Source organism: Rattus norvegicus, chromosome 3 (genome assembly GCF_036323735.1).
Source record: "Rattus norvegicus strain BN/NHsdMcwi chromosome 3, GRCr8, whole genome shotgun sequence".
NCBI lineage: Eukaryota > Metazoa > Chordata > Mammalia > Rodentia > Muridae > Rattus > Rattus norvegicus.
The window spans coordinates 177,097,440-177,124,754 of NC_086021.1; the positions used below are offsets into that span (position 1 = coordinate 177,097,440).

General features: G+C 54.8%; 2 protein-coding genes across 6 annotated transcripts in view; one reads left to right on the plus strand and one right to left on the minus strand.

The window, feature by feature from the left end:
- The window catches only part of Ptpn1 (protein tyrosine phosphatase, non-receptor type 1), a 49,837-nt gene extending 40,852 nt beyond the window's left edge, over nt 1-8,985 (plus strand). Inside the window, exons 5-9 of one of the 3 annotated variants that reach the window (XM_063283103.1) lie at nt 1,580-1,717; nt 3,506-3,715; nt 4,151-4,312; nt 4,796-5,010; nt 6,061-8,985. In XM_063283103.1, coding sequence (XP_063139173.1) covers nt 1,580-1,717; nt 3,506-3,715; nt 4,151-4,312; nt 4,796-5,010; nt 6,061-6,274 — 939 coding nt within the window. In that variant the 3' untranslated portion in view covers nt 6,275-8,985. Of the gene's footprint in view, nt 1-1,579; nt 1,718-3,505; nt 3,716-4,150; nt 4,313-4,743; nt 5,011-6,060 lie in introns of those variants that run through there. The other 2 variants (NM_012637.2, XM_063283104.1) reach the window with 2 other exon arrangements.
- Nucleotides 8,986-8,996: 11 nt separating this feature from the next.
- The window catches only part of Ripor3 (RIPOR family member 3), a 72,988-nt gene continuing 54,669 nt past the window's right edge, over nt 8,997-27,315 (minus strand). For 2 of the 3 annotated variants that reach the window (XM_006235650.5, XM_039106725.2), the window contains 19 exons: nt 26,330-26,408; nt 23,741-23,764; nt 23,445-23,498; nt 22,204-22,353; nt 22,050-22,113; nt 21,726-21,769; nt 21,484-21,609; nt 21,262-21,407; nt 20,223-20,352; nt 18,411-18,962; nt 16,013-16,143; nt 15,041-15,164; nt 14,480-14,615; nt 13,908-14,069; nt 13,149-13,310; nt 12,461-12,663; nt 12,183-12,266; nt 10,909-10,999; nt 8,997-10,551 (listed from right to left, as the gene is read on the minus strand). In XM_006235650.5, the coding sequence (XP_006235712.1) occupies nt 10,454-10,551; nt 10,909-10,999; nt 12,183-12,266; nt 12,461-12,663; nt 13,149-13,310; nt 13,908-14,069; nt 14,480-14,615; nt 15,041-15,164; nt 16,013-16,143; nt 18,411-18,962; nt 20,223-20,352; nt 21,262-21,407; nt 21,484-21,609; nt 21,726-21,769; nt 22,050-22,113; nt 22,204-22,353; nt 23,445-23,498; nt 23,741-23,764; nt 26,330-26,408 (2,560 nt within the window). In that variant the 3' untranslated portion in view covers nt 8,997-10,453. The remainder of the gene's footprint in view (nt 10,552-10,908; nt 11,000-12,182; nt 12,267-12,460; nt 12,664-13,148; nt 13,311-13,907; nt 14,070-14,479; nt 14,616-15,040; nt 15,165-16,012; nt 16,144-18,410; nt 18,963-20,222; nt 20,353-21,261; nt 21,408-21,483; nt 21,610-21,725; nt 21,770-22,049; nt 22,114-22,203; nt 22,354-23,444; nt 23,499-23,740; nt 23,765-26,329; nt 26,409-27,315) is intronic. The other variant, XM_039106726.2, reaches the window with a different exon arrangement.

Sequence of the window (27,315 nt, forward strand, 5' to 3'; positions counted from 1 at the left end):
AATGCCTCTGAAACTGTAGACCTTGCCTAGATTAGAGATCTGTCAGGGTTGTCCTGGGCTTCTGCTGTAGAAGTGAAGGTCAGAGCCTGTCTGCCCTGCCCTTGAGGTGAAAACGCCCACTCCCTCTTCTGTACCAACAGCCCTTTGGCTTCTCCCTGCTCATGGTGAATGCCCACCCTGGCATGGTAGCCTGGGGTCTGACTGGAAATAAGTGGCCTATTCAAGTCTCTTTATGCACAGTTCGCTGGCACCTTGCCTCTGCATTCTGATGTTGAGATCTGTTCCCGTGCTGACAGATTGGCCCTAGTCAGGGAGCCCATCTCTGGCAGCTGGTCCTCGAAGGTGGGAGGAGGCTTGGGTCGAGCAGGCCAGACCTTGAAGTAGAGCTCTTGAGAAAGCCCAATTAGCTTCTGCCCTGGGATTGGAGGGTTCTTGCTCCATGGGTAGTGGAGGCCCTTGCTCCCTTCACTGCTTTCTGTCTTTTGCATTGGTTTTGTGGCGGGCAGCTTTGGAGCCAGAACACTGACAGCAACCACCTCTGCAGTCCTTCTTCAGCCTCAGGTCCTTGCAGGCCCTCATGAGGAGATAGCTCAGGTCCCCAGTTGCCACCGCCCCACTGTGCTCTGGCCATCCTTGACCTGTCTTCTGCTTTCCTGTCAGCCATCAAAATCTTCTTTCCAGAGAGCTTCCGTTGACCTCTTCCTTTGCTTGGTTAGCATGAGCTCCCCCCTTCTCTGAGTCCCCAGGTCCTCTGTATTCTCAAGTCTCACTTCTGTGTTCTCCCCATCCACCCACCCTAGAGGGAGGGAACATGTCTCCAGCAGACTGCGCCAGCCCTGGTACAGGTCAGGTATGTGAATTCTATGTGTTCTGTACCAGAGGACAACTTGCTACACTTCCTTGGGAGAGTCAGGGTCTCTGAGGTCTCTGCCTGGGCACTTTGTCAGTCCTGCCTTGGAGACCCACACCAGCTGTCTACAGCAGGAATGACTGAGTACCTGAGCTTAGATCACAGGGTCTGTGTGAGTGAATCCCAGCCTGATCCTTCTTCCTAAATCCCAGACCAGATCTATTGGTTCATCAAAAGCAGTAATGAGCATTTGAATCAAGATCATCAAATGGTTTTTGCTGTTAGCAAAATAGAGCATTAGGAGTGCTTTTCTGAAGAGAACCGAGTCAGAGTGGATGAGTGAGTTCCACTGCCTGTCGTCTTCCACAGCCCCTCAGCCTGACAAGGCTCCAGCAGCTTCCCACCCTGTTGCCTACAGTTTCCTCAGGGGCCTGGGCATACTGACATACTACTGAGAGCATCTCTAAGGGGGCACAGCTTCTGCGTGGTATGGTTTTATCTCACAGCATGGCAGGGCCCAGCGCCCACTGGGACATGCTGGGTGAGGCATGGGAGCCCTGTCACAAAGATGCTGGGTCAGCGCTCCGACCAGCTCCAGCTTCACTAGGGTGCGAGCTGTACTGACTGGGAGACCCTGGCCTGTGGGCTGTCATAAAGCCGGAAGACAGCCTTCCAAGCCTCCTGTCTCCTAGCAGGTGCTCGGAGTAATCCAGTGCTGTTCTTCCCCAGTTAAAATGTGCCCAGTATTGGCCACAGAAAGAAGAAAAAGAGATGGTCTTCGATGACACCAATTTGAAGCTGACACTGATCTCTGAAGATGTCAAGTCATATTACACAGTACGGCAGTTGGAGTTGGAGAACCTGGCTGTAAGTATTGACGAGTCCTCCGGAGACGGTGACTCGTTTCTGCTGATCTTAGGCCTTGGTGCTAACTTCAACTGTGGCGTTCTCAGGAATTCTGAGCCCTGTGCACAGTATGGCTTCATCCTGTGGTGAGCAGAACTTGCTGTTGTAGGCGCCAGTGCCCAGGCACCAGGGTACAAGCCACCTCCCACGGCAATCTCACCTTGACACCACTTAACACAGTTCCAAGGGAAAAGTCAGTTTCTTGCCTGAGAGTGGTTTGCTCTGCCTGTGGGATTTGGGGACATCTGCTTATTGAGGGAGACATTTCAGAGCAGCACCAAAGGCTTGTCTGTTTCATGGCAGTGAGGGCAGGAGAGCCTAGGCTTTGTTTGGGGTTGGAACTTTTAGAGGGTGGTTGATTGTATTAAGATAAGGTCTCAATAGTAGCCCAAGCTGGCCTCACATTTCCAGTCCGTCAGCCTCTGCCTCTGCAGTGCTGGGGTTATAGACAGGAGGCCTACTCAAGGTTTCCACTTGAGCCCCTTTCTGGGCCCTAGAACTGAGTCCTTGTAGAGGGAAGGGAAGCAGGGGGGACGTGGTAGGAGAGCCCACACTCTTTAGGTAAATACGACTGTTCTTGCATGCTTTCTTCTAAGCCGGTTTTTAAAGTATATGTGAGGCACCTCCCGCCTTGCACCCAATACAGGTAGTGTTTGGTTTTGCAGGGAGGTGGGCAGAGCTGCTTCAGGGTCTCCAGATGGATGGTCCTTCAGCTGCGTACAACATCCTGGATCTAAGCCACACTGAAAGGGTGGCCATGTCTTTGATGTGTGTTTGTCCCACAGCAGGGACCTTCTGTACTTTGCAGAAAGATAGCAACTTGGTATCAGCAAGTCAAGCCTTCAGTGTCTGTATCCCACTCTTTGTCTGGCACAACCTGCTGGCCCTCTCTGCAGCCCTGGGACCCTGCCCTCTGAGGTCTGCAGTTGGCCTCCTTTAATAATCCTGACCATGGAGGTGGTGGGATAGCTCATATATAAAGGTGCTTGCCAGTAACCCTGCAAGTTACCATCTGATCATTCAACATGCGGTACCCCTGACCCCCAGCAAATAGTTTTTAAAATATCAGACCATCTAGGAAAGAACAGAGCACCAGAGGCCATTCTTTTTTTTTTTTTTTTTTTTCCAGAGCTGTGGACCGAATCCAGGGCCTTGCGCTTGCTAGGCAAATGCTCTACCACTGAGCTAAATCCCCAACCCCCCAGAGGCCATTCTTTTTGTTCAGCTCCAGGGGCGCTGTGGGACAGCTATGGGAATGGGTATGGTCCTTGAGGTGAATGATGGTGTGGAGAACTCACCAGCAGTCTGGCCTCTGGAGTCACAGCTGATGCTTCACCTGTATGACAGCCACCTTACTGGCAAACCTGTCTTTGGAGACTTTTCTTGAAAAGTAACACTTGTCTGACCCATCCCAGTGTTCTCCCTGGGCCAGCCAGACCTGGTGCACATCCCAATCCCCGCCCCACCCCACCCTGCTGTACCTCTTCCCACACACGCACATAAACACAGGAAGGCTCTCTGAGATTTAAGATGCCAGTGGCATCATGGCGACTTTCCAGCTGAAACTATTGTGGCCACATGTGTGAATGTAGAAGGAACAGTAGGGTAAGAGGATTGTCCACTGCTTAAGGCTGTGGACAGATCCAGCCATACCCACTGAGGAAGGCTGGGCAGGAAGCGACTTGGTGCAAACATGGGGTCTGTGTAGATAATGCACTCAGTCTAACAGCATGTGTCTCTCTCTTTCAGACCCAGGAGGCTCGAGAGATCCTGCATTTCCACTACACCACCTGGCCTGACTTTGGAGTCCCTGAGTCACCTGCCTCTTTCCTCAATTTCCTATTCAAAGTCCGAGAGTCAGGCTCACTCAGCCCAGAGCACGGCCCCATTGTGGTCCACTGCAGTGCTGGCATTGGCAGGTCAGGGACCTTCTGCCTGGCTGACACCTGCCTCTTACTGGTAAGGAGGGATTTGCAAGCCTAGGAAGAGAGGAAACGTGCTTGAACCCACCCTTTTAGCTAGAGTTCCTGTTGCTGTCCACAGACCCCCTTCCTTGGAGGGCACCCTGCTGTGGTCTTTGATGCCAGCAGTTTCCATTGATGGTGGTTGAGCCCCTTCTAGCTTTGTCCATGGGGTTCTCCCAGTTGTTACAGGAGCCAGGTACCCTAGAACCCCCATGCAGGAGCTGAGCACCCTGGTTGTCAGAGAAGCCAGGTACCCCAGTTGACACAGGAGCCGGGTGCCCTAGAACCCCCATGATTCTTCTCTAAACTCGTCCAGCTCAGGCCCAAACGGTCCCAAGTCTGCTATGTTTCTCTCCCATTTCCCTGAGACCCTCCACCACCCACCCCTCTGTGGCTTTCTTCTGGCTGACCCAGTGTCCCTGGCTTGCAGATGGACAAGAGGAAAGACCCGTCCTCTGTGGACATCAAGAAAGTGCTGTTGGAGATGCGCAGGTTCCGCATGGGGCTCATCCAGACGGCCGACCAACTGCGCTTCTCCTACCTGGCTGTGATCGAGGGTGCAAAGTTCATCATGGGCGACTCGTCAGTGCAGGTCAGTGCAACTCTGCTTCAAGAGTTGGTTGGTTTTGGGCCTGGTTCCTAGCTGGGGATAGACCACAGAGCCTGTGCGTGCTCACCAGGACTACTCTGGGAAAGAAACTCCAGTTTAAAAGGTCCCATGCTGTCGAGGTCATAAGAAATGGCTCCCCTTCCTTAATGTCTGCCATTGCTCGAGTCATTAAACAACTGCTCCCTTCTGCCTGCCTTATTCATGCTCTGCAGAGCCCTGAGAGGAAGAGTGGGCTTGACCTTCTAAAGACCATGCCTTGTGCAGTCTGTGGGTCTTCAGAGGTGGAGGCACCACCAGTCCTGGGCCTGCCTGGCTACCCGAGACCCTAGCCCAAAAAGAGCACATTTACCTTCTCAATATTTGCCTGGGCCAAGGAGCCCAGAGCTGCTGCTGAGCTGTTGCCTGCTCACCAGGACGGACCCAGGGCTGGCATTAATGGGGCTTCTGCTGCCTTCTAAGGATCAGTGGAAGGAGCTTTCCCATGAAGACCTGGAGCCTCCCCCTGAGCACGTGCCCCCACCTCCCCGGCCACCCAAACGCACATTGGAGCCTCACAATGGCAAGTGCAAGGAGCTCTTCTCCAACCACCAGTGGGTGAGCGAGGAGAGCTGTGAGGATGAGGACATCCTGGCCAGAGAGGAAAGCAGAGCCCCCTCAATTGCTGTGCACAGCATGAGCAGGTAATGGGGGGCCTGGCTTGTGGGACAGGGTGAGAGGAAGCAGCTTGTCCAGAATCACATGAAGGCATTGAAAACTTTACAAGAGATGCTTCTGCATGCATGAGAAGTGGTGTTGCCTCTGTCCAACCAAGCTCCCATTGCCCCTGAATAGGGTCCTGTGAAATGACTGACAGGTTATAATGGGGTACCTGTGCTCCTAGTGGTGTTTGTCTGACTTGTTCAGTGTCGGAACAAAGGAGGTCGGGGTCGGATTGCAGCTTGCTCGCCTCACCCCGATGCAAGCATTGTTGAGCACCCAAGCTGTCTGAGGCGTCCTTGGGTAATATCGGAATGGACCCTGAATCCATGCTGCAGACCCTCCAGTGTGGGGATAGGACAAGCTCATGGCATTGTGTGGTAGAGCGAGATGACAAGAAAAAGTATGTGCCCAGGGGTTGGGGATTTAGCTCAGTGGTAGAGCGCTTGCCTAGCAAGCACAAGGCCCTGGGTTCGGTCCCCAGCTCCGAAAAAAAGAAAAATAAATAAAATTTAAAAAAAGAAAGTATGTGCCTGCAGGAAGTGGCACTGTGGTGACCCCAGTAGAAGTAAGCCATTTCCTGTGTCAGCGGCCTCCTTCCTGGAGGGCAGTGTTGAGGTGTGGGTACGCAGTCTGACTCTGAGCAGTACCCACCCAGAGCTCTGCACACAGTGTGTAGAGCATGACCTAGCTGCCCTCATTCCAGCCTGCTTGGATATACAAGGTACAGAGCTGGCAGTGTACCGGAAAGCATGTTTCCCCTGTGACTGGATGTGGATCTGAGTGCGTGTTTGCCTAGAGCTGAAGCTTTCCACCCTTCCACCCCCAACCCCCAGTTAAGTGCGTGCACTGGTGGGCCATGGGCTGACATGAATTAAACCCAGCCCTGACCATGAATCCTGCCTAAGGTCCTCCAGGACTGGAAGACAAGCACACTGCTCTGTGCTAGGAGGGGAGGGTTCACTGTCCTCACGGAGATAGTGTGCTTTCCTGTCTCCTCAGGGCAGATAACCTGTCTCTTCCTCTCTCCTCAGTATGAGTCAAGACACTGAAGTTAGGAAACGGATGGTGGGTGGAGGTCTTCAAAGTGCTCAGGCATCTGTCCCCACTGAGGAAGAGCTGTCCCCAACCGAGGAGGAACAAAAGGCACACAGGCCAGTTCACTGGAAGCCCTTCCTGGTCAACGTGTGCATGGCCACGGCCCTGGCGACTGGCGCGTACCTCTGTTACCGGGTATGTTTTCACTGACAGACTGCTGTGAGGCATGAGCGTGGTGGGCGCTGCCACTGCCCAGGTTAGGATTTGGTCTGCGGCGTCTAACCTGGTGTAGAAGAAACAACAGCTTACAAGCCTGTGGTGGAACTGGAAGGGCCAGCCCCAGGAGGGGCATCTGTGCACTGGGCTTTGAAGGAGCCCCTGGTCCCAAGAACAGAGTCTAATCTCAGGGCCTTAACCTGTTCAGGAGAAGTAGAGGAAATGCCAAATACTCTTCTTGCTCTCACCTCACTCCTCCCCTTTCTCTGGTTCGTTTGTTTTTGGAAAAAAAAAAAAAGAATTACAACACATTGTTGTTTTTAACATTTATAAAGGCAGGTTTTTGTTATTTTTAGAGAAAACAAAAGATGCTAGGCACTGGTGAGATTCTCTTGTGCCCTTTGGCATGTGATCAGATTCACGATTTACGTTTATTTCCGGGGGAGGGTCCCACCTGTCAGGACTGTAAAGTTCCTGCTGGCTTGGTCAGCCCCCCCACCCCCCCACCCCGAGCTTGCAGGTGCCCTGCTGTGAGGAGAGCAGCAGCAGAGGCTGCCCCTGGACAGAAGCCCAGCTCTGCTTCCCTCAGGTGTCCCTGCGTTTCCATCCTCCTTCTTTGTGACCGCCATCTTGCAGATGACCCAGTCCTCAGCACCCCACCCCTGCAGATGGGTTTCTCCGAGGGCCTGCCTCAGGGTCATCAGAGGTTGGCTGCCAGCTTAGAGCTGGGGCTTCCATTTCATTGGAAAGTCATTACTATTCTATGTAGAAGCCACTCCACTGAGGTGTAAAGCAAGACTCATAAAGGAGGAGCCTTGGTGTCATGGAAGTCACTCCGCGCGCAGGACCTGTAACAACCTCTGAAACACTCAGTCCTGCTGCAGTGACGTCCTTGAAGGCATCAGACAGATGATTTGCAGACTGCCAAGACTTGTCCTGAGCCGTGATTTTTAGAGTCTGGACTCATGAAACACCGCCGAGCGCTTACTGTGCAGCCTCTGATGCTGGTTGGCTGAGGCTGCGGGGAGGTGGACACTGTGGGTGCATCCAGTGCAGTTGCTTTTGTGCAGTTGGGTCCAGCAGCACAGCCCGCACTCCAGCCTCAGCTGCAGGCCACAGTGGCCATGGAGGCCCGCAGAGCGAGCTGGGGTGGATGCTTGTTCACTTGGAGCAGCCTTCCCAGGACGTGCAGCTCCCTTCCTGCTTTGTCCTTCTGCTTCCTTCCCTGGAGTAGCAAGCCCACGAGCAATCGTGAGGGGTGTGAGGGAGCTGCAGAGGCATCAGAGTGGCCTGCAGCGGCGTGAGGCCCCTTCCCCTCCGACACCCCCCTCCAGAGGAGCCGCTCCACTGTTATTTATTCACTTTGCCCACAGACACCCCTGAGTGAGCACACCCTGAAACTGACCGTGTAAGGTGTCAGCCTGCACCCAGGACCGTCAGGTGCAGCACCGGGTCAGTCCTAGGGTTGAGGTAGGACTGACACAGCCACTGTGTGGCTGGTGCTGGGGCAGGGGCAGGAGCTGAGGGTCTTAGAAGCAATCTTCAGGAACAGACAACAGTGGTGACATGTAAAGTCCCTGTGGCTACTGATGACATGTGTAGGATGAAGGCTGGCCTTTCTCCCATGACTTTCTAGATCCCGTTCCCCGTCTGCTTTCCCTGTGAGTTAGAAAACACACAGGCTCCTGTCCTGGTGGTGCCGTGTGCTTGACATGGGAAACTTAGATGCCTGCTCACTGGCGGGCACCTCGGCATCGCCACCACTCAGAGTGAGAGCAGTGCTGTCCAGTGCCGAGGCCGCCTGACTCCCGGCAGGACTCTTCAGGCTCTGGCCTGCCCCAGCACACCCCGCTGGATCTCAGACATTCCACACCCACACCTCATTCCCTGGACACTTGGGCAAGCAGGGCCCGCCCTTCCACCTCTGGGGTCAGCCCCTCCATTCCGAGTTCACACTGCTCTGGAGCAGGCCAGGACCGGAAGCAAGGCAGCTGGTGAGGAGCACCCTCCTGGGAACAGTGTAGGTGACAGTCCTGAGAGTCAGCTTGCTAGCGCTGCTGGCACCAGTCACCTTGCTCAGAAGTGTGTGGCTCTTGAGGCTGAAGAGACTGATGATGGTGCTCATGACTCTTCTGTGAGGGGAACTTGACCTTCACATTGGGTGGCTTTTTTTAAAATAAGCGAAGGCAGCTGGAACTCCAGTCTGCCTCTTGCCAGCACTTCACATTTTGCCTTTCACCCAGAGAAGCCAGCACAGAGCCACTGGGGAAGGCGATGGCCTTGCCTGCACAGGCTGAGGAGATGGCTCAGCCGGCGTCCAGGCTGTGTCTGGAGCAGGGGGTGCACAGCAGCCTCACAGGTGGGGGCCTGAGAGCAGGCGCTGCCCTGTCCCCTGCCCCGCTGGAGGCAGCAAAGCTGCTGCATGCCTTAAGTCAATACTTACTCAGCAGGGCGCTCTCGTTCTCTCTCTCTCTCTCTCTCTCTCTCTCTCTCTCTCTCTCTCTCTCTCTAAATGGCCATAGAATAAACCATTTTTACAAAAATAAAAGCCAACAACAAAGTGCTCTGGAATAGCACCTTTGCAGGTGCGGGGGGTGTCTCAGGGTCTTCTGTGACCTCACCGAACTGTCCGACTGCACCGTTTCCAACTTGTGTCTCACTAATGGGTCTGCATTAGTTGCAACAATAAATGTTTTTAAAGAACAGGGACGTGAGGTGCTTTCATTTTCTTTATTCACAGACTTGGGCCAGGGTGGGCAGTCATTTGTCTACCCCTGCCAGCGTGAGGCCTACAGGGTAAGCACACTGTGCGTCATGTGACTGCTGAGATGTGGGTTCTCTACACTGTCCTTTCAGGACCTCCCCTTGGGCAGCCCAGGCTACCTTGAGACTCACAGGTCATTGGAATCCCTGGCCCAGCATCCAGACCTCCCCTTGGCCAGCTGCCTGTCAGATTTCATGGTCTTCAATCTCAGGACATCCATAAGCCTCATCTGATGTATGCTTGACTTAAACATGAAAATGAGACCCAAAAGTGGTGTGACCTTCCGTTCATGTATAAAACTAAATATGTAAGGCCCCAAGGTGACTGACTTCCAGTTCAGAGTCACTTGAGACTTGTGGAGTGGAAGATGTCACTGCAGAAAGCACAGCTCTGTACCCTTCGGGTTCACAGGTGGCTTGTGCATCAGGTGGTCCCCGCTTGGGTCCTGGCCACAGAACTGTGAGTGCTGTGGCTGCTCTCACAACCAAAGGCTTCAGGTATGAAAATGACTCTGAGAGTTACCAGTGTGGAAAGCTGACTAATAGTGACTGGGATAAATCCAGTGCAGTGAAGGCTTGACAAAGGCCTGGGGTGTCCCCAAATGCCCCCAGAAGAGGGCAGCCTACCATGAGTCAGGCATGAAGAATATAGGAAGGATCCCCAGTGGGCCTGCCGCCCCTCCCATGTTAAGGCTCTACGGATACAACATTCTCTACTTGGGGCAGTAAGGTGGCCATACGCCAGAGTTTGTAATTGAGATTTCAGAGAATGGACATGAACAAGGCAAATAAATACCAAGTCAGCACACATGGTCCACAGGGACCTAAGTGAGAGATGACTATGTCAGCCCTGAGAACCCCCTCGTGGGCATCTCAGACGCCAGCGTGGAGTGCTCTATTCACTTAAGTAGGAAACCCCTCGTGGGTATCTAACCCATCATGAGTCTCCCCAGCCGCTGCAGTGAAAACCTCCTCAGGTCTGAGCATTCATCCAAGGGCCCAGGCTGCCATGGAAGTGGACCTGCCTACTGGGAAGCTGCCACAGCCCTGTTTGTCAGACCAGTTCTGTCCCAGCTGAGGGTATGCAGGGAGCTCATACCCCATGCATGTCTGTCACCTTGCCCTGGATCCTCGATCCTCAAGACAGTGCCTGGCACTGTACCCCAGGATGGCAAAAACAGCATTTGGCGGAGGCCACAGCCTTAGAGGTCCCACATACCACTTGTGCCTGCTCTGTGAGTACATGACTGTTATCCCTGCGCTGAGGACCCAGTCTCAGGTAACTGTCCTGACCAGCTCACACTTGGGAGGGAGTGGCTTGGATGCTCCATCCAAATCCTGGGCACTGTGGAGGCCAGGCAGCATGAAAGGAAGAAAGAGGCCAGATTTGAGCTCATCGAGCACGGCTTCTTAAAAAATTGTGATCTCAACATCCGCTTCCTGACAGAAGGCTTCTTGTTCTGCGTGTAGTTTGTCCATCTTCTCAAAAGCTAGGCGGCCTTTCTCACCTGGAATGCAGAGGTGTTTGTCACTGGCTTGTCACCATCTTGGTGTCTCTAGAGGAGTAGGGCAGTAGTGCTTGGGGGGGTCCCTTGCTCCTGCTGATGACTGAGCAGGAACAGTCTCCAATGATGGAGACCTGGGCTCTAGCCTGACTTTGCCCTGCCCTCCATTTGCCAAGAGCCATAAAATGCAAAAGAGTTACATCCTGGCGACCAGCCTGCTGTGAAGGTAGCCTGCCCTGGCCAGGGGCTGCTCAGCATAGGATGGCCTGCAGCAGGGTCCCTAGCAGCCTGGTACTGACAGCTGAGGTGGCCTCAACCCTCTCCACTAGAACCTTGGGGACCCACTGGGCTACACTTTACCAAACGACAGTGTTGCTTCCCGTGCTGCGGCTCGCACGGCCTCCAGGTCAGACTGACATAGACTGACAATCTGTTCAATGCTTTCAACGCCCTGTAAGGTCAGGAGAAAAAGGGAGGGCTTAAGCAGCAGACAGACCTACCTCACTGTTGTCCCTGCAGTGCCAAACCCAGCATGTCCTCAAGGCCCTTCAGCACTTTAGGAAGTCTCTTCCCACCCCAGTGCAGGCCTGCAAGCAAGGCCACCAGCAGCAGCTCTGTGAACACCATCTAACAACCCAGCTGCCGTCTGGGACTTGCTAACTGGAACTCTCCTCTTCTTGGAGAACCAGAGCCTGATTGCCACACTCAGGGCTCCCACAAGACTTCTGACTCCTTCACCTAGCACCTGAGTCTCACCAGCCTCTGAGGACCTTTTGGGACATCACTGAGCAAGTGAAGTCACTGGGTTCCCTCTACACTGAGCTAGCTCCCACATAGAAGTAGGTAACAAGTTTATACAAAGGCAGAGGCAGATTCCCAGCATGGGAGTGCAGGGAGAAAATGGGGAAGGCAGGGCTCACAGGCCTTGAAGCCCACATGTCTCCAGTCCCAGAAGTTAAGCTGGAGCCCAGATTTATTTTATTTATTAATATATATAAGCACACTGTAGCTGTCTTCAGACACACCAGAGGAAGGCATCAGATCTCATTACAGATGGCTGTGAGCCACCATGTGGTTGCTGGGATTTGAACTCAGGACCTCTGGAAGAGCAGTCAGTGCTCTCTCCAGCCCCCCAGGATGGCTTTTAACAAACCTATTCACATAGTGAATAGGGTTTTTTGTTTGTTTTTGTTTTGTTTTGTTTTGAGATAGGGTCTCACCATTTGGCCTAAGCTGGCCTGGATCACAGGTATGTGCCAATACACCTGGATTTGTTTTCAGTGCACGAAAACTACTTTTGTGTGTGCGTGTGTGACCCTGAAGAGATTAGACATGTGCATGCGCGCGCGCACACACACACACACACACACACCTCCACACACAATGGACAAAACCAGAGCGAACAGGTGCTGTCTGCATTCCTGTTCAACTGGAGAGGAAGTCCTTTGGTGTGGGGACCTCTGCTGTTGGAGTCTGAGAGCTGGACGTTACTTGAAGTCCTCTTGCTGCTGGTGAAACCCTTTACCGCCCCACCATCCCATCCCTTGTCCCAGTGAAAACATTTCAAGCTGTTGCTGCTGTTTTGGCCCTCACCACTGATGGCCTCCTGTCACTCCTGAGGACAAGGAACTCACCCCGAGCTGCTGCAGAGCCATGCACGCCGCCTGCTGGAGCTTGGAGTCACTGTCATTTAAGGCATTGGTGTAGTATAGCAGGGCCTGAGGAAGAAGACCAGGATTGGACAGAGCTGGCATGACAGAGTGGGCAGGGCAGGCATAGGTCCCCAGCTGGGTAGAGCACTCTGCATACGCCCCAGTGACCCAGACTCAGCCCTTCTCCAAGCAAAGCTTGGGGTGAGACCTGTCAATCTGCCCAGCTGTATTGTCAGGTGGATTACCCCAAGATTGATCACCTTTTCCCGGAAGCGCTTGTTCCTGGCCGCGCTGGCCAGTCGCATTCTGGCAGCCCTGCACAGCCTCGGGGGTCCGTCCAGCTGCAGCCGGGCCCAGGCTTGAAGCGTCTGGGGCAATGGCTGCAGCTGGCTTAGACGCTTCCCGTGCAGCTTCCTCAGGGCCTTGGCTGGGCCCGCACAGTTCAGTTCCTCAATGAGAGTAACTGGAAGACAGGAAGAGGCAGGTGCTGTTGGTTGAGGCTTAGCCACTTCAGTCACATAGGGAACTCCAAGGCGGGCATCACCACGTCCCGACAAACATTTCCAAAAGTGGGTCAGACACGCCTTACAAATGAGCAGAACCACAGGCTGGCCTTGGCACAATGGTATACACCTGTAATCCTAGCACTTGGGAGGCTGAGGCATGAGGATGGTGAGATTGAGGTTGGTCTGTGCTACATAGTGAGACCCTGATTCAAAAAGAAACCAGAATAAGCCCAGGCGTCTAGGCTGCCTCCTCTCTCTGGAGCTGTTCTGGACCGTTCACCTCCCTCTCTTAATTTCCACCATAGCAGGCTGTGTTGTCACTCGATCTGATCTCAGTTTTGACAGAGGGAGAGTTACAGGGGCTCCCGAGTTGTGGCCCAAACCAGAGTGGGACAGGGTATGCTGTAACTCGCTTCCAGATTGCCACGCCACCAGGCCCTACCTTCCTTGGTGAGCTGAGTGAGGTGTTTCTCCAAGTCAGAGATGTTCTGCCGCTGCAGGTAGCTGTGGAACTGGAACCAGGTGACCACCTGCTCGTCCTGGAGCCCTGCTGTGACAAATAGCCCGCCACAGCCCAGCACCTGCTCCAGGAGCCTGCGACACACTGACAGAGAAGGGCCGTGAGCGGAGCCGAGGCCTCTCAATAAATAGGTCTGTGTCCGATGAAAGGGACTCAGGGAAAGGGGAGCCCAGGGGAGCCCCCTTAGAGCAGGCAGACTCCTGGTTCTAGAACCTTCCCTAGCCCAGAAGTTGGTAGCACTTGCCAATAAGGTTCAATTTGACTCAACTCTAACCCCTTTCCTATCTTTTCGTTCTTTATTTGACAAGGAAAAGGGGCATGCCAGCTAGCCACCAACCACCACAGTGGGCTCTGAACCCCAGGGCCGGAGCCTTGGAAACACACATGGTAACCAGCAGTCCAGAGAGTGGGATGAGCTTCCAGACTTCAGACGCTGCTTGCTCACCCCACAGGAAGTGCTACAGCTGCCTTCAGGAAGTGTCCAGCCTGATATCAGGACTCCTAGATGGCACATGCTTGCCCCCCTCCCTCTAAGAACCCTCGAAGGCTTGGTGGAAGGCACAGGGATTCACAGCCTGCTTTCCCAGGGGCAAGGCAGCGAAGATGCACAGAGATAGGACCCCAGCTGCAGCACTGCCGTTCCCCCCTCTACCCCCTGGGATCGGGCAAGGAGGGCACTACCTATTTCCAGCTGGCCCGGGTACTTTCCTCGGACGCGATGTAGGAATGTCTTCTTGAGCTGGCTCAGGAGTGTGGAGGCAGGGCAGGCCAGGACTCCACCAGGCTGTGTGCATCCCTGCCACAGTGCCAGGCCACCCTTCCTTTGAGATGCCTGTGGGATGACTGAGAGCCAGCAGCTGCTCAGCAGCCTGGGCAGGAGCAATCAGGAGCACCAGAAACCCCTCCACGAGGACCCAAGGTTGGAAGTGAGGCCAGGAGACCCAATACAGGGACCTCCTCTCAGGCCCGTGTCACCCCAAGGAATGGTCTTGGCTCCAAGCATCTTCCTAGTGCCTGCTCACAAGATCAGTCACTCACTGCCATCCTGACTAGGAGACTGGACTCCCCAGACAGGTCCTCAGAACCGAGGTGACAGCCATTGCTCAGAGGGGGCACCAGCGTGTGGGTGGGACTGGCTTCAGTGAACCAGCAGTGGCTTTGCCAGTATACAAATGTGCAAGCCCATGTAATCTGCCCATCAGTGGGAGAGGGAGGGAGGCAAGGCCTTGGGCGTGTGCCCGGTGGATACTTACTCTCTTCAACCGACTTGGCCTTGCTGACCTGCTCAAGGTCAAGGTCTGAAAGCACTTCCAGAACCTGTCTTTGCTGCACCGCTTCCTCCAGGAGGCAATCCTGCACCATCCTTGACAAATTAGGGGAGGCCAGTTTCTAGAATCAGCGAGAAACTCAGGTCACCCTACAAGTACATCTCTGCCCACAACCACTCATAGCTGTCCTGTCCTGGAGGAAGCTTCTAGACCATGACCGAAACTCCTTCTCTTCACTAAGCTGAGCTGCCAGGGTCAACCCACCCAAGTCGAGCCAGACATCACAAAGCAGTGGAAAGATGGCTGGCATCTGATCTCAGGGCCTTCACACCCCCGGGAGCAGCACGGCCTGAGGCCCACCTCGATACTTCCTGAGATCGGGCCAATCTGGATCGATGCTGTACATCAGAACCACCCACTTGGTTTCAGGGTTCGGCTCCTGTCACAGAGCCCCCATGACTCTCAGGGTAGGTTCCTGTCACCTGACTGAGGCGTTTCGCTGCCTTTGGACCCAGCCCCCACCCTGGCCAGGCCCCACCCAGACACCTGAAGCAAGGCTTTGCAGACTTGAAGGTGGACAGTAAGCAGTGTGTCCAGCTCAGGGGTACCGGCTGTGAGTTCGCTAGGCGAGACCTTCAGTGATGGCCGTGGAGGTGGGGGGCTGTCCCTCCTGAGAGACAAAAGAACTGAGTGACCATTAGATTAGCCAAGGGATTCCTTTCCTGTCACCTCCCCCCACCTCAGCTCCAGATCAGAGACTGGGCTCCTCAATAAGAACGAGAGAGAGAGAGAGAGAGAGAGAGAGAGAGAGAGAGAGAGAGAGAGAGAGAGAACAGGACATCGAACAGAAGGGCAGGGCTTCCCAGGGGACCTGAGGCTGTGACTCCCTCTGGGTGGTTGGCAGAGCCTCCTTTTGCTCTTCTGTGAAGTGGGCAGGAAGACTAGACCCAGGGCTAGAATCATGGCTCACAGGGTAGATCTGAGTCCCACCAAGGCCCGACTGGCTTGCCACACTCGGGAAGGTAGCAGACTTGGGATGTCCCCTGTGGGACCACCGGATTAAAGAAAGAGGTGGAGACTGGGGATTAGAAGTGGCCCTCATGGGGTAGGGGATTTAGCTCAGTGGTAGACCGCTTGCCTAGCAAGCGCAAGGCCCTGGGTTTGGTCCCCAGCTCCGAAAAAAAGAAAAAAAAAAAAAAAAAAAAAAAGAAGAAGTGGCCCTCATCGGGGTAGGTGGTAAGACAGAGATAGATGGTGGTCCGGAGGGAGTGGTGGGGGAGGCAGTTACTATGGAGGTTGGTCAGCGTGACAGCCACAGAAGTCAAGGTCAGAGTTTTGCTGTGTGCTGCTGTTATTGCCTGAGAGACCCTCAGTGGCCATCAAGATTTGCTGTGAGGAGATAGCACCATGGAGAGGAGGCGCCATGCACAGAAAAACTACACATGATGGGGCCAAGGACTCAGAGACCAGCATGGAGCTGCAGCAGTCCAGAGCTGTGCCCATTTGGGGTACACTCACTCAAGAGCCTGGGAGCCCCCAAACAGAGACAGTTCGTCACTGGCAAGGTCGGCATTCAGAAAGGCGAAGCTCTCAAGTATACAGTCCATGAGACTCTGCGCTGACACGGGTTCCGGCTGCACCCCTCGGGGCTGTGGACAAGCACCAGGATGAGGGCTTTGCCCTCTTACACCCAGCCAGACTGTGACAGCCCCAGCCCCAGCGACAGCTCACATCTCAGCAGGATGAGCCTGAGAGATGGGGCACTTCCAGTGTCCCACCAACACAGCCTGAGACAAGGGAGTGTCACCAGGGAGATCTGAAAGTCCCCAGGCAGGGATCACGCAGGGCAGGACTTCCCCCACAAGGAGGCGCCACTCTATCGGCTGACACCTGCATTGCCAAGGCCCAGTGGCTCATTCCTCAGCAAATCAAGAAACCTGCTCTGCATTCATGCCAACCGTCACCCTGAGGAGATTCAGAGGCTGCGGGTGAGCTGTGAATGGGAGGGCATGCAGAAGCCACTGCCCACCGCTGGTCAAGCCATCCAGAGGCCTCTGTCACCAAACCAGGGCTGCCTGCAGGGCTGGGATCCCACTGGTACCTCAGTCCGCACCAACCACACCCCAAGAAGGACCCAGCAAGGCTGCAGACTCAAAGCAGGTGCTCTCAGCTGAGCCTACAGGGGAGGGGGGGACCCACAGAGGGAGGGGGTGTGGAAACTGTGAGCAACAACAAAATACTAAGCCTGAGCACACTCCCCTTCCACTAGAGTGAAACTCTGCAAGCACGTGTGTGTGTGTGTGTGTGTGTGTGTGTGTGTGTGTGTGTGTGTGTGTGTTGTGAACGAGAGCGTGTGCTTGTGTGTGCCCAAAGGGACCACACAAAGATGACCTTGGGTGTCATGCCTTAAGAGGTTGTTTGTTTTGTTTTGATGCGGGGTCAGGGCCTAGAGCTTGATAATTAGGCTCAACTGGCTGCCCAGGGAGCCCCAGGGAGCCCCAGGGAGTCCCAAGGACCCTGTTACTCGTGCTTGCCACTGTGCCCACCTTCCCTTTACGTGGGTCCTGGGGTGTGAACTCAGGTCCTCCTGTTTGCACAGCAAGTCCTGACTGAGCGTCTCCCCAGCCCTGAGGACAGCTTCTGTAGTGGCCAGTGTTGTGGCTCCAGGCAGTTCTCCACACCTCCCACCTGAAGGAAGCTTTAGCTCTCCAGTTCTCACCACCAGACATGCCGGGGCTTGTGCTTGCTACCGTGGCCCAGCCCTACACATGGCTATCCATGACTGACTGACAAACTGACGAACTGACGAACAACACAGGTGGTGGAACATGTGACAGTGACTGGGGAAAGGACGTCACAGGGAAGCAGGGCAGCCACTCGCTCCCCTCATTGGGGAAGTTGCCTATGGAGCAGAACCTGTGCATTGATCCCTGTGTGTGTGTGTGTGTGTGTGTGTGTATCTATGGACATTCTGTGGATGGCTCCCCTTTAGCAGTCAAGCTGAAGGTGGGACCTATTGTTTTTGTTTGTTTTTTTATTGTTCTTAGCTGTTTTCTAGAAAAGAGGAGTGTCTCTTTGGTGTTTTGAATGACTGTGGTATTGCAGGGTCATACAAAGTGCTTGTGACTCTTCAAAAGACAGGAGTGTGACAGAAGCTGTGTGCTGTGACCTAAACAGTTTCTCACATAAATGCTGGAAAAGTACTAACAAAGGTGATATTCCTCAAAGTCTTGTTCCTGGCCCGTGTGGGTATGGTCTTTTTAAGGTGGTAGGCTGTAGATTTCTTTTAAGACACTAGACAGAATATAAGAAGAGCCTTCTCTCAGCTGTGCTAGTGTGAGAATGTAAGGTCCAAGTCAAAATGAAACAAACAAACAAACAAACAAAAACTTTTGGAAGATGCCTGTGCCATATAGTTCTGAGGGGGGAAAATGTGTCACACCCAAGAGTGGGCTCATCGGCACCTGTAGAAGTCTGTGTGTGTGGTCCACATTTTATTTTATGTATTTAAAAATATAAACAGAGAGGCATCCATCCAAGGCCAGCAGCTCTGAGAGTCACTGAGAGAACTCCTTTGGCTGGGCAGGGGAAGGTTCGGATGGCTTAGAGATGAGGCTGGCAGGCGGCTGCAAGGCCTTCCATACACTGCAGCCTCCACCCACCCACCCACCCACCCACATCAGAAGATTCTCGATGGAGCCAGGTCCTGGCTGGAAACGGAGCAAATTACTCACTGTGCGCTCCGGCCTCCCCTTGGTATCCTCCTCCGAGGCCTTGAAAAGTGGGAAAACTGAGGATGAGGGAGACTTGGCCCACCCAGGTCACAAAGAGGTGAGGCTGGGAGGCTAACCTGGGCTGGCTGGTCCCTGCGCCTGCTCCCTAGCCTCAGGCTCACGGCGAAGCGCGGGGGGCATACCTTCAGCCGCTCCCGGAGGCCAAGGACTTGGTACTCCAGCTCCCTGAGCTGGGGCTGCGCAGGGTCCGCAGACCGCAGCAGATCCAGGACCTCCTGCACAGGCCCCTCCACTCCGTCCCCCGCACCTCCATCCTCCTGGCCCTTCCGGCTCCGTGGCACGGTGGGGCTGTGGATTGGGTCGTCCAACAGTAGGTCCAGCCTCTCTCCTCTCAAGTCCCTCCAACCAGGCTGTTCTACAAGCACACCCCCGGCTGGGTGAGTCAGGCCCGGCAGCAGACCCAGAGGTGGAGGCTCCTCCCTGGTCTCCTCTTCTATGCAGGCTGTGGGAGCCACAGGCATGGGCAGGAAGCCCACATCTGAGGTGGATGCTGAAGTGCTGGTCTCAGTGTCTCTGGGGTCCTCGGAGCTGAAGGAGTCCATCTCCAGTAACTCCTGGCTCCGGCTTCGCAGGCGGGGACCCTGGAGCTCACTGTCAGACAGGTAGCCGAGGATGGAGGTGGCCCTTGGCCCACCTAGCAGCAAGGCCTGCTGCATGGGTTGCTGAAGGACAGACTGGGAGGGGACGCAGGAGTCACCTCAGCAGCCACCCCAGGGACTGTGCTGTGACCCCCGCATGCCCAAGTGCTCAGCACGATGGGTATCCAGAGGGCGTATCCACCCTCTTTCTAGTTCTTCCTTCAGGCCTCAACTTCACAGTTTCAACCTTGCCATGCTCCTGCCTCAGGACCTTTGTGCTCTGCCAATACAGAGCCCTGCGCATAGAGACCACAGCAGGTAGAGGGTGGGACACTGGAGCACTTAGGGTGTCCAGGATCTTGGGAAGAGATGTGGCATCTGAATTGGGACCCTCAGTGTCGAGGGCGTGCGTGCAGGGCGGTTGGTTCCAGGGCCTGGGACCCTTGCATGGGCGCAAGCTTGGGAGAAGTGCTCCCGCTGAAGATCATTTATGACCTGTGGATGGCCACAGCGCAGCACTGACGCGACCTCCTCCTCTGGTGAGTAAATACACAGTCGCCCATGGGGCAGTGTGTTGGAGGTGGTGGTGGGGCTGTTAATAAGGGACCCTGTGAGGGACCATCCCATGGACAGCACCAAGAGAAATAATGAGGTGTACTCAGCTTTCAGTCCCCCATCCCCAGGAAAAGGAGAGGAGGGTGGCCCTGGCTCCAAGGGGACCTGGCCCCTGGAGGTCACAGGGAGAAAATTGCATTCTTACACAGGGTTCCCAATCACACTCCTGGAAACTAAGTTTCCCAGCAAAGAGGCCAAGGCTGTGGCTGGGCAGAGGACACACACACACACACAAACAGCACACATACACTGCACATATATACAGCACACACATACACACACAGCACACACACACACACACACAGCACACATGCACACAAAAACAGCTCACAGCACACACATATACACACCACACACAAATAGCATACACACAGCATACACATACATATACAAACAGTATATACCATACACACTGCACACATATACAGCACACATACACCACACACATACACACAGGACACACATACACACACAGCACACACACACAGCATACATACACACCACACACACTGTATATACACATACACAACACACACAGCACACATGCACACAAAAACAGCACACACATAAACACACCACACACCACGTAGGTCCCAGATCCAGCTCAATTCCCATGGCCTCAAGCAGCAGAAGACAGAGCCACACAAGCCCTGAAGCCCCGAAAGCTGAACCCCAAGCAGGCCCTGCCCCTCACTGCCCAGCCCCAGAGCACCCCGTCCTCCTAGGGACAGGCTCACTCACCAGGTAATATTTGTCCCGGAAGCTGGGGGTGCTGGGTGGCGTCCATGTGTACAGGGAGCCCTTCCTGCTGCCCACGGAGAACCTGCCAGTGGGGCTGGGTGACACCAGGCGGCACTCAGAGTCCAAGGGGCTGCAGAGAAGTGCAGAGACAAGCAGGGACTCAGGGAGCCGCAGTCAGGGCTGTGGCTGGGTTATTTACATGGGATGGAAATGGTGACTCTGAGACAAGGAATTTGTTGGGCAAATATCTCTTCCATTCACCCCAATTTTCTCTCATCCCAAAGCCTTCAGGTCAGCTAGGACTGATATTCATGGTTCCCTCAGAACTTAGTAGATGAGGCCCAGGGGGAGACCAAGGGACAGCATGGCCTTCAGCCGAGGATAGCACCAAACCCGCCATGAGATCCTAAACCCCAGAGACCTGAGGCACCTCTACCTGAGGGCATCTGTGGCCAGTGCGGCTCAGAACCTAAGAATGGCTGGCCTAGGGCGACAGGCACCTGAGGGAATCCTGGGTGACTGAGTTGGACTGTGTTCTTAGCTCTTTCCCACGCTACCACACCTGCTCTGGGGACAGGGAAGGGGCACCCTGGAAATGCAAGATGGCTCTGCTACTAACAACTCTAGAGACGTCCCAAACTCCACCCAGACTGCTCTGAGCCTGGACCCCCTAGTATGGGACCTAGTGGAAGGCCTCAAGGTGACAGTTCAGCCCTGGAGTGGAAAGGACGGGACACTCAATAACAGGAGTCATGGGAGGAGGCCTACAAGGGCAGAAGAGAGTCCCCCTGAGAAACAGGCAAGAACAAAAAACAGCCTAGAAAGTGTCAGGGCTCAGCTGGAGCTGCCGTGTGTGCCAAGGTCACAGGAGGCATGGGGAGGAGGGAACAGGCCGGCTTGGCTGTGAGGACGGATGGCTATGCAGGAGTGGGTCTGGAGAGCGAGAAGTTCCTAAGGAGCATCAGGACCACTTGGTTCCTTCCCCTGCACCCAAGAGCTGGGGCAGCCTGGGCGAAGGCGGGGACACAGCCATTCTCACTTCCACAGCAGCTCCAGCTGCAGCTTGATGGTGCCCAACTCTGTGATGTCCACCACCACAAGCTGGGGCCGGGCTGTGAAGAAGTCTGCGACGTCACATGTCACCGCACCCACCACCATGGAGCCCAGGCCTCGAAGCTCCGTCACCTGGGCATGAGGGACAGTTTGGTAGTGTCTGAGCCCAGCACCCAGGCCCCAGGCCCCACCCTGGGTCCTGCCCCACCTTGATCTCCAGGTTCTCATGCACCGTGGGCACAAAGACCCTCTCCTCCTCGTCCCAGGTCTGGCTGTCATCTGGTTCTATCCGGCCCTTCAGCCGCCATCGCTGACGGCCCAGGCGCATGAGAACCTGCAAGAGAGTCACAGAAAGAGGTGCAGAGGCAGCCCCAGGGGAATCCACTCACTGCCTAGGACCTCCCTCCCAGGACTAAAGACCTGGACCTCCCAGGACCTCCCTGGCTGTACCTCATACTGATCTCCGGGACAGAGGCGTGCATAGCCCACCAAGCCTGGAACACAGAAATGGGTTAATCTCCTCTCCACCCCCTGCCCAGCGACCACGGTGACCCAGTGGTACAGTCTGCCTGGCATCATGGGAAGGACAGGAGGTTTCAACGGTCAAGAGGGTGGAGGAGATGGTACCATGCCTCAGAGAGCAGTGAGCCCACCTCCTGTCACAAGTGCTGCTGACCTCTAGACCCTGGGAGTCTGGCCACACTGCCCACCCTGGCAGGCTCTCAGGGCACCTGGAAAGATCTGCTACTCAGCACAGCCCGGCGTGGTGCTTACCTTTCATCTTGACATGGAACTCGCCCAGGTGACCTTCCAAGGTCCCCTCTATGAGGCACATGTCCTGCAAGGTCCACAATTGGATCAGTCACTTGCCAGCTCCACTCCCTCCCTACCCAGGAGCCCAGAGCAAGGGCGGAGAGAAGTGGCCCACCTCCAGGCACTCCTGCAGGCTGCGGCCCAGCTCCTGCAGGCTCTCCCGGGAGGCACGGCTCTGGGTGCTGTTGCTGAAGGCACGCTGCATGTTGGAGGCTCCATCTCGAAGCCGCCACTGGATACAGTAGCCTTCATAGAGTTCATCGACCTGCAGCAGATATGCAGGCTGTGAGCCGCACCGAGGGACAGCCCGTGTCAACCTTCTGTCCCCCGCAAACCCCCACCACCAGAACGGTCCCCTGGCCCAACCTTGCCCTGTGCTCCTCATGGCTCTAAGCCCACCCACGTAGCACCCCAGCACCCAGGATGGCTCACACATATTTGAGCACAGTAGACACTAGTGACTATGTCACATACTCTCCCTGCCTGGGTCCCAACTGGGGAATGGAAAGTGAGCAACGACAGCTGCCCACCCTGTGGGTCTGGGGAGGAAGGTGAGCTCATGAAAGTGTTTGTAAGCTGACTCGACTTTTTAAAAAGCCTAAAGGAAGGTAAGAGTGTGTGCACACGGCCTTAATCCCAGCACTCGGGAGGCAGAGGCAAGCAGCTCTCTGTGAGTTCAAGTCCACCCTGGTCTATAGAGTGAGTTCCAGGACAGCCAGGGCTGCTCAGTGAGAAGAAGGAGGGTGAGGAAGGAGGAGCAACAAGTCTAAAGGACTTGCTGGAGGACTGTGGGCACATCCCTCCACCTTCCAGAACGGTACACACACAGGGGCAGTAAGGCCTTCTAAGACCATGCTGTAAGTCCTCTGTACTGACCAGTGACAGAGCCCCAAAGGCCCAGGGAGCCTGGATGCCTCTCACCCTCATCCAGGGCCGAGCCTGCGCCACTCACTCCAGCTCTGCAGCACTGTCCACCCCGTCTCTGCAGCTATCCGTGACCAGCAAGCATAATACCCCCTGCACCTACATGACACCTACTACCTTCACACGACACTTACCATAGCCACATCACACTCTCGTGGTGCCCAGTGACACCTGCATGGTGCCCAGTGACACCCCATGGCACCTGGTGACACCCCATGATACCCAGTGACACCCATATGGTGCCCAGTGACACCTGCATGGTGCCCAGTGACACCCCATGGTTCCCAGTGACACCCTCATGGTGCCCAGGACACTCCATGGCTCCCCCCAACTCATAAGAGACCCCCCCCACATGACTCCCTGTGACACGTTGCTCCCATTAACCCCTCCGATACCCTCCCCATAACACCCCATGATGCCCAGGCCACCCACCTTGCTGATGTGGAACTCCACCTTCCGGATGTGTCTCTCCACCATGCGCATTTGCTTCTCCCAGAATAAGAAAAACTGCTTTAGGAGCAGCCGGGTTCCCACCACCTCCTCCCACCCCTCCCCAGGATGGGGGTACTGAGCTCGGACCTCAGAGAGGCTCGCCTTGGGACACAGTTTCTCTGCTTGTAACATGAAAGGAAGCTCGGGTGTTCTGCCCAGGAGCTCCTGGGCTGGAAGGCCACCCCCGACAGTCTTAACCCCCGCCCCGCAGAGACCACACAGGGACACGGGCTCACCTTGTCCAGGTCATAGTAGAAGGCCTGCAGAGAGGAAGAGAGCATCAGTCTCAGGTCTCACACCACAGCAGATCCTGAGCTCCAAGGACAAAACCAATGCCTGCAGCCTGCACCACTCGTGGCCAATGACAGACAACCAGGGGGAAAATGAACTAAATGCCTGCATTATGGGCAAGCCAGTTCTAGGTCTGGCACTATGTCCCTGTGTGTTCCAGGCAAGTCACTCAACCTCTCTGAACCTCCCTTTCTTCCTGTGTAAAATAGGCATCAGTCATTGTGATAGTCAATTGATCATGCCTGAGAGGGAGTCTAGATTTCATTATTTGGGCTGAGAAGATGGACCCTAACAGAGTGTGGTGGCGACCCAGAGGCTGGGGTCCTAGGCTACATAGCGAAGAAAAAGCCAGCTAAAAACCAGTGTCCAACTCGCGCTGCTTCAGCTGTAGCCACAATGGGCTGCCTCACCCTCTGGATGTCTTGCCTTGAGCCAAAGCCAGCCTTTTCTCCCCTTCATCTTGTCACAACAAGGAGAGAAGCAGTAGGCACACGATGGACTTTGAGATTGTAGAATTCAAAGTCCAGCTAAGAAATGAAGCCTTGGGCCAGCGGGATGGCTCGTGGGTAAAGGCGACTGCCACCAAGCCTGACGACCTGAGTTTGATGACTGGGGCCCACAGGAGCACTGTGGCAGGTCCATACCTGCTTTGCCTCCTCTCCCTCACGTAAATCAATTCATACATACATAAATATAAACAAATAAATGTAACACATTAAAAATGAGGGACTACGATGGATCTGAGATTTTTGAAGATGTGCTCTAATTCAGGCTTCTTGGAAACCCACAAAACCCTCTCTGTGGGGTTCAGGCACTCCGTCCTAGATGTGGGGGTCTCCATCCTCCCCGACACAAGTGTAGCATAGCATCAGGCAGTGGAGACGTCTGAGACGGGCCTCTTTAGACATTGTCTACCTAAGAGAGACTTCTAGAAGGAAGAGAGTAGGGCACAATGCGGGAACAGCCGCTCTCCCTTGGGGTTAGGTGGGACTAGGAAGGGGTGAGGTCTTGGAAGTGCCTCTCCCCTCCCTCCATTCTGACTCTTATCCAGTCGCCTACTGAGGGAGGCTCCGTGCTCACTCAACTCTGCCTCCCCATGTGGCTGACACCCACACGAGACTGGGCCTTCCACCCCACCCAACACCCTAGTCTTCCGTATCAGTGGGAGCCAGGACCCAGAAGGGACCGAGAGCTACTTTGATATACAATCTGCTGTTTTCTCCCTTTCTGAGTTCGAATCCAGCCTGTCCTGAAGGCCCTACACAGGCTGAATCTGGAAGAGGGACACGGGGACACAGCTGGGAAGAAGTCCAGAGCATGTGACACGACATAGCAGCTTTGCTCCTGGTGTGTGACCTAGGCAGGCTGGGTGATACTTGCCCCAGGCAGCAGCTGGTGACATAATCTGACTTGTAGAAGTGAAGACAGTCTGAGGAGACACATGTGTCTCTGACTATCTGACGGTTGAAGTCACAGATACCAGAGCAATGGGAACTTCTCAGGAGTTTCATGCTGGGCTAAGGAAAGGAGCTTCAGCCTGATCTGAAGACTTCTCAAAAGATTTCTCCAGGATGACCGAAGCCCAGATAGAGTGGTAGGTGGGAACACAGCTCCAGCCGGGACTACTTAGCTGGGCAAATCTTTGGCTTTGATTTAAACTCTCATCTCACTTCAGGACCATCAGACTCTTGGGATGTCTCCTGAGTTCCCTTATTCCTGTTAACACATTGGCTACATCTCCCCTTTCTGCTTTCTACTTTTTCTTTTTCTTTTTTTTTTTTTTTTTTTTCATAGCTGGGGACTGAACCCAGGGCCTTGCGCTTGCTAAGCAAGCACTCTACCACTGAGCTAAATCCCCAACCCCTTCTGCTTTCTACTTTTAACTTGGCTCTTCTGAGTGCCTTAGTAGGGGCAGGACACTGGATTGACCAGGGACACAGGGTCTGACCCCTAGGTTAAAGAGTGAGAGGAATCAGAGTGACTAGAGACAGGGACAAGGGGTCCCTTGCTGGAGTGGCTGTCCCTAAGAAGGCAGAGCACAGGGCACCTACTGATGACCTAAGCTTTTTTTAGGGTCACAGGCTTAGAGTAGAAAAAGCTTTTGCTCATCTGGAAATCAAATTTAACTGTCACACTGTCATGTTGTTTGGGTTGGTGTTGATACACCGGGGGACAGACATCTCAGAGTCTGTGAGCCTTATGCTGGCCAAGGCTGTCTGGCCTCAGACCGCACCATGATGTCCTCAGGAAACTGTCACCTTGGACACCACAACTAACATGGTTTGGGGAGGGACAGGGTCTGTGATAGAGAAATGGCCACTTTCCTGAATAACACGAACTGCCTGGGCCTGGTGTGTCTGATGGGCTAATCTGAGGATCAGGACCATCGAGACATGAATACCTGTGCAGCATCAGCTCCTCCCAGAACCACAGAGAGGAGAGCTCACCACAAATACCACAGGCCTCTGGGTGGAGACCGCTGACCGTCTTTTGGCTGCTATGAGGCCAAAGCCATCTTCATCCCGGCCACTCACCAGCCTGGAGCTCCTCTGGGTGTCCGTGTGGCATCTGCACAGGTAGTCCAGTTCAGCCTGCTGCTCACACAGGTGCTCCCTGCAGGGGAGGGGGAGAGGGAGGGGCGGATTTGAACAGAATGGGGGAGTGGGCAAGCCCTCCCAGCATAAGGGATTCCTCTGTTACCCCAGAACCCCACAAATCAGTCTACCTGTTACTAGCGTGTTGTGAAAATGGGTCCTTAAAGGCAGGGAGAGGTCAGGGGAAGGCTGAGGAAGGCATGGTGGATAGAAGAGGGAGGGAGGTGGGGGCCAGAGGCTGTGAGAACAAGCAGAAGGCTAATAGAGAAGAGAGAAGATGAGACCGTAGAGTCAGGGGGAGGGAGGAAGGAGGACCCAGGGGGAGGGAGGAGGGAGCACTAAAGGGGAGGGAGGATTCAGAGAAGTAGGGAGGACCCAGGGGGAGGGAGGAGGGAGGACTCATAGAGAAGTAGGGAGGAACTAGGGGGTGGAGGAGGGGAGGGGAGGAGAGGGAGGACACAGAGGGAAGAAGGAGGAAAAAAGTCCCAGTGAAATGTTGAGCAGCAGAAAAAACAGAGACTACAGCCGAGGTAAAAGTGGCACCTGGGAAGGGAAAGTCCCTTCGAGGGATAACCCAGGGCTGGGCTCACTCTGATGATGGGCTCTGTCAGGCAGCTGACTGTCTGATCATATTGGCTGGGCTCTGCCCCTCCTCCCTGATCCTGAGAAGAGAGGACCCTCCAACACAGAACCCAGGGTGCTGCGAAGGGCTTGTAGTGTCCTGGGTGGGTAACAAAGAAGCAGGAACCCCGATCTGCTCAACCGGGCCTCCCCTTCCCCAGGGTTCTCTGTCTCTGACAGAGCCTTAGCCTCTCCGATGCTGAGAGCATTATCTAAGTTAACTGAGAGTTTTGAAAACCCAACTCCCCTTTCAGGGTACCTTCCATCCTCCCTCTTCTTGGGTCAGGGTGGTCTCTGCTCTGGTG